This window comes from Etheostoma spectabile, chromosome 2 (assembly GCF_008692095.1).
Source record: "Etheostoma spectabile isolate EspeVRDwgs_2016 chromosome 2, UIUC_Espe_1.0, whole genome shotgun sequence".
Classification (NCBI taxonomy): Eukaryota; Metazoa; Chordata; class Actinopteri; order Perciformes; family Percidae; genus Etheostoma; species Etheostoma spectabile.
In genome coordinates this window covers 16,847,735-16,853,470 of record NC_045734.1, presented here as the reverse complement: position 1 = coordinate 16,853,470, position 5,736 = coordinate 16,847,735, and the positions used below count along the sequence as shown (strand labels likewise).

The window sequence follows — 5,736 nt, the reverse complement described above, 5'->3', positions numbered from 1 at the left end:
AGGGCTTGGTTTACACCTATTGCCATTTCTAGCCACTGGGGGAACTCATATTAATGTATAATATAAATAAATAAATATAAATAAAAACCTCATAAATTGAAATTTTTATGCCATGGGACCTTTAACTAAATCAAATCAAGTTCAAACAATCACCTCCTGATCACAAAAAGAAAACCTTCTCTATTGTGTGTTTAGTTACACACAATATACAATAAAATAAAACCAACCAAGGCATACTGGTATTAAGTCTTGTTGCTTTATTTCCAAGATCACACTTTTTTTTTATTTATTTTTTACACAGCGTGCTTTTATGCCATTAAACACCGATGGCTGTAGCATAGGAAAATAAACACTCAATATTGACAATTGATTACAATTTAAGAAAACACTATTTTCTAAACGTTCACTTCATAACAATTTGTACTGATCGAATTTTTGTATTTCTCAAACATTCAACTGAGTGAAAAACTAAATGATTTAAGAATTTGAATCCTCTGAACTTAGCAGCGAAGCCTAAATCTCACACGTCCATTCCTCTCTCCAGTGGAATGACCTAATGTTGTGACACAACTGTCTTTATGAGGATGAGGGGAGCTGTGGACACACAACACGTAACATCATGCTGAACTGTGTTAAAAAATAACCCCAAAAAAAGTTTCCTAAAACCTACAACTTGAAAATCCTGGCAATGAAGCCATACCTGAAAAAATCCTCTCCAATTAGGCCCTGCTGCATGTGTCAGAGTGTACGATAGAGAATGAGCGCATGGAAAACTTAATAATTTCAAGTTTTGAATGCACCAACTCACTGATCTGTCAAGATCCACATATTCACGTCTCTTTTCTCATAACGCATACCGAAAAATATTTTACTTTCTATTGATTTCACATTAAAATGCCAAGGTGGGAACCCATTCACTTACACAGGCCTCTTGTAAAAATTATATTTCTGCACCTAACAATATCTATCTATAAAATAAAAAGCAGAACACATTCTCCGTTTACAACTTCTATGTAAAGGCTTAAGGGTTTTTGAGACCCATACAAAAACAACAACAAATGTTGAAAATAGAAAGCTCTCAAATTGTTTTAATACATCTTAAGAGTCAAAACTAGAGTTGTGGGCTGAAATCTTACACAGAACAGTGGAGACGTCAGAAGACAACAGGGGGGCTTCATAGTCACTTTCTACTGAACACCAAATAGGTGAAACTGCTGTTCACACAACTGTAAATCTTAAGTGACCACATGGACAGCTGTGAGCAACAAAAATTTCATAAATGTCCTCTGACCAGCTTGATCCTAATGGGCCCAGTACCACCAGCCCCATCCTCAGCCAGTTCCTGAAAGACATCCAGCTCCACGAGGGCTACTGATTGGCTGCTTCACAGGCATCTATCCAATCACTGTACACGTCAACTGGCTCTGACAGATCTGAAGAGCATTATATTAAGGGTAAAAAGAACGCTGTTTCTTAAGAGTTAGAGTTTAAATCAGTGCAGGATATGAACTTACAGAAGTTACTATCGCATGAATTCAGGGTGAAACTTCAATCACATGATAACAGGTGGTTGTATACGGGGGAAACCCTAACCCTTCACTTTTTAAAGTTGGTCTTTGGCATCAGATGTAAATGGCCTTCTTGATCTTTCTTCAGCCAATGCACTGTAAGGTTCCCCACAGCTGAACACATACCAATTGAAAAAAGACTGCATGATCGCCAGTAACAGCCCTACAGCCAGTATTTCTCATCCAAAAAACTCGTAAATATAGCCGAACATACAGTGTAGATGATGTCAATAATTTATTATTCATGGTGATTTTGTTTGGCGATGTGTTTCTGCCCTTCTGTAACTTTCTTTGTGAGCACACATTATAAATGTTGATATAGCTGACACAGTTGTTGTCATCAACCTTTATTTATGTTGTAATGTAGTTTGCCAAGTGAAAAGAGGAAGGAAAAGCAATCTAGCCATTTTTCTATTGTTCACGTGTTTAACTCTGGGCACAGATCTTTATGATACGGGAAAGAATAGTATGGGACACAAAAATAGTGGCTTAGTGTAGATGTAGTCTGAGCCACCTCCATGACAACTGAGCAAAAACCATTCGCTGACTAGGACTGTGTGCTGGGGTAAACTCTTTTGTCAACTAATTTGTCAAGTGGGTAGCAAAAAAATACAGAAATGGTCAGACACAGCCTCATACTAATCATTAAGGGGGTTTCCAAAGTTATTTGATTATCTGACAAGCACTTCTGATGAATTATACTGGACACTTGTGGGATCCAGTTGAAAGTGGCTGTAAATAAACTAGCTACTGGGCGTTATAGATTGTTTTTTTTAACCACTATTAACAAGGCTAAGACCAAACTTTCACATTAAAAGCTACTACACATAATTATATGTTGTTGTTGTTGTTTTTTCTAAGGAGGGTGTTCAAACAGTTATTACAGTATATACAGTATATTTATGTTAGAGAAAGTGGTAGTGTATGTGCAAATAAGGATACAGGTTATGGGGGTCTGGAACTCCTCCAAGCAGACCGTGCATGATATTATACCAGTATTTCTGCTTCTCTCCCTGTTAACATAAAAAGCACAACAAAAAAGTTGGCAACAATCAAATCAGAAATCAACGAATCAAACTTGAGCAGTTGTCTTGGGATAGGTATTTGGGGAAATTGTAAATACATTTTGACATCACATGACTTTTCGTGGTTGCAGAATGGACAGGTGAACTGAGAGTCCAGATCTCCTGTCATCTTCTTTTTAGGAGGAGGCTTTCTTTTGGACTTTCGGCGACCCATTGCACACAAACTGAATCAAGTTTGTGTGAAAAAGAGACAAATAAACAGGCAGCTTTAACAAGAAGAACATATACAATAGGAATATACCACCAAAGAAGAAACATGTGAGAAACACGGACTAGAAAACAACTCCAGTCGGCAGCTGCTGCTCCATATTGTTAGCAACTAAAGTTAGCAGGCTAACGTTAGCATGTTTGTTGTTGATCTCCAGTAACGTTTCAACGAAAATCGCCTCACGATGAAAATACGAGTTAAGTGGACTTTGATAAGAAAACATATTTGAATATGCATCGATTCACCGTAGCTATTAAACATGTCGTGATTGATAAATGGCATCTAGTAAAAGTTTAATCTTGTTTACCTTTGCTGGTAGAAGATACACGTTGCGGTAAAGAGAGGAAAAGACTTCCTCAGAGACCCTGCACCGGCAACTGTTTGCGTAAAGGGATTGGAGGAGAGAGTGTGCTTTACGGCCAGTCATTGGCTCCCTGAAATGTCAGTTAAGATGATTGCCAGTGACGAAACAGTTTCTGTTCTAACTTCTGACACACAGCCCACGTGGTGGCGACAGAATATGCTTAGCTAGGTGCGTTGACTTCAAAAACTCTCGTTTTATGTTTCTACATGCCCTGCTAAATTCTTGAAATATTAAGTTGTCAACTTTGCATACATCTTTGCAGTTAGCGTGGTTTAAATTAAGTTTGTGCCGTAGTTTGTGTTTGGGGTTGATATGGTAACTTAGGTTACAGTACGAATCACCTTGCATAGCAAAACACTAGATTTGTCGTCAAATAAACGCAACTTTAGCTAGTGTAGTAAAAAGTACAATATGTGCCTCTGTATGTAGTGAAGTAAAAGTAGCATACAATATAAATACTTACACATTGTGTAACTGTATGTTGTTTCTGATGTTTCTGTGGGGTTCCATATCCATTAGCCAGTATGAAAAGAAAACGAATCATATTCTGCTAAATGGTTAAATAACAATGTCTTCCTATTATAACATACAATGTATGTGTATTTTGTCAAATAACATTCAGAGGTTTTGTGCAGTTATAGTATATGACATTAGAGATCCGAATAATGATTATTTTCTTCATAGACTGGCCTGCTCATTATTTTAATTCAGTTTTATAGTTTTTTTGTCTTAAAAATGTCAGAAAATGGTGACAAATGCCCATTATGATTTCCCAAAGTGATGTCTTTATACAGGCTACAACACAAATATATTAAATTTACAAGGATTTAAAATGAAAAAATAATAAATAGCACTACAAAACATACGCAAAACAGATATTATAATCACAATTAACAATTTGTAAAAACCATAACCATGTAAGACAAAACACAGAAATTTTATGATTATATGTGAAGATGAGAAAGTTTGCATTATAGTACTTGATTTGTTTGAATATTATTGTGTTGTGTGGTAGATGTCAATGATGTGGACGGTGAAGGTGGTCAGCCTGGGTGTGGTGGGCCTCTCTCTCAGTGTGGAGCTGCTTGTCTGGCTCCTCCGTCGCCTCAGGACTGGAAGAACCCTCAATGAGGTCCTCTTCTTTCCCTCAGAGATGGCCTGTGTGGAACACATCTTCTCTCCCTCGTCGCCTCAGTAAGTGAAACATAATCACTGCGTTGAGTAAAAGGAAGCTATATGGTTTTCTCTGTATCACTGTCAAGTGTGTTGTGACAGTGCATGGCCACTAATGCAAAAATTCATAGCCCCTAGATGCATTCAGTAAGTGGATTTAGTCAGTGCAATTACCATTCCTCATCCCAATTGTTTCCCACTTAATAGGACTGTTCTTTTACCTACTGAATAAGTGTTTCACATAAAATTATTCCTAGAAAACCCAATTTGGGCTATTTGCATTTTTGCCAGCTTGAAAACTCTCCACAACAGCATTCCTTGCTAAAAAGAGCTACTGAAACCTGTAACCTGGCAGTTGGTTTCCTCACCTTCTGGAAAACCTGGGTGAGATGTAGAATATGTAAACAGAAAAAAAGATGCAGGATTAGTATAGCCTATAGAAGATCAACAGGTGATACATTAAGTAGGCAAACTCATATTTTCTCTTGTTTTGGCTTTTCCAGTTCCTGTTTCTGCTCGTTGCCTCATGGCATTGAGACCTCTTTCACTCGTTTTCTTCGCCGCATCCTGTCTGCTACCTCCTCCCTGGACTTGTGTGTCTTTGCCTTCTCCAACATGGACCTGAGCAGGGCTGTACTAGGGCTACATCGCAGGGGCGTCACCATCCGAGTCCTCACTGATAAGGATTACGCCGCCATCACCGGCTCCCAGATAGGGGTCCTCCGCAAGGCTGGTAAAGGAAACAGATTCATTTGTTTCTTGTTTTGTTTTTTTAAATCATTGTGAAGTACGATATACAGTATGTCTTCATGCTGTTTGACAGTCCCTGTGATAAACCATCCTTTATTGTAATCCATTATTGTGACTTTTGTAACTAATAACATCTAGAAAATGTATTTGTTACAAAAGTCACACTAACGCATTATTTTAATAGGGGTTATTATAATGGACAAATTTCACTTGAAATACTTACTTGTCTTACTCAATAAAAGGTGCTCCTTCTGTGTTCTCGGACTATCGGTGTCATTGTCAGTAAGTCCCACTGGGTTCCTTTGTGGTGAAATGGAGAGATGATAGGAACTGTCTAGGGGAATGGAGGGTTCCACTACAAGCCTTCCTATGAGTCATGGTAATCATGCTCTGAAAGCTCTGAAAGATTTTGCGTCACGTGTCCGACTCACACTGTCTCACTTTCTGTCGCAGAGCTCTGCATTTAATAAATTACGGCCACTGCATATTGTTAAGTAAGAATTAAGTGAGTAAGAAATTGGCAACCAGACAGCAAATTTAATCAGGCAAAGTGTGTGTCTGTGTGTGTGTGTGTGTGTGTGTGTGTGT

The 5,736-nt window shown here is 38.1% G+C and overlaps 2 protein-coding genes across 2 annotated transcripts in view; one reads left to right on the top strand and one right to left on the bottom strand.

The window, feature by feature from the left end:
* Positions 1–1,061: 1,061 nt before the first annotated feature.
* LOC116702966 (transcription elongation factor 1 homolog) lies at positions 1,062–3,417 on the bottom strand. The gene is made up of 4 exons (XM_032537526.1): positions 3,169–3,417; positions 2,692–2,817; positions 2,511–2,581; positions 1,062–1,433 (listed from the first exon to the last, which is right to left on the bottom strand). Exons 2-4 carry the CDS (start codon positions 2,805–2,807, stop codon positions 1,369–1,371), a joined length of 252 nt encoding a protein of 83 aa, XP_032393417.1. The 5' UTR covers positions 2,808–2,817; positions 3,169–3,417; the 3' UTR covers positions 1,062–1,368.
* pld6 (phospholipase D family, member 6) overlaps positions 3,313–5,736 on the top strand; it is a 4,579-nt gene continuing 2,155 nt past the window's right edge. Inside the window, exons 1-3 of the mRNA XM_032537507.1 lie at positions 3,313–3,388; positions 4,237–4,419; positions 4,902–5,131. Of these exons, the coding sequence (XP_032393398.1) occupies positions 4,241–4,419; positions 4,902–5,131 (409 nt within the window). The 5' untranslated portion in view covers positions 3,313–3,388; positions 4,237–4,240. The remainder of the gene's footprint in view (positions 3,389–4,236; positions 4,420–4,901; positions 5,132–5,736) is intronic.

What these genes read in the sequence shown, in the direction of transcription:
- LOC116702966 (XM_032537526.1), bottom strand. Translation starts at nt 2,807, where the DNA reads ATGGGTCGCCGAAAGTCCAAAAGAAAGCCTCCTCCTAAAAAGAAGATG. An exon ending in AAGTCATGTGATGTCAAAAT is followed by an intron (nt 2,582 to 2,691) that starts GTATTTACAATT and finishes TTATGTTAACAG; the next exon opens with GGAGAGAAGCAGAAATACTG. An exon ending in GTTCCAGACCCCCATAACCT is followed by an intron (nt 1,434 to 2,510) that starts GTATCCTTATTT and finishes AATGCTCTTCAG; the next exon opens with ATCTGTCAGAGCCAGTTGAC.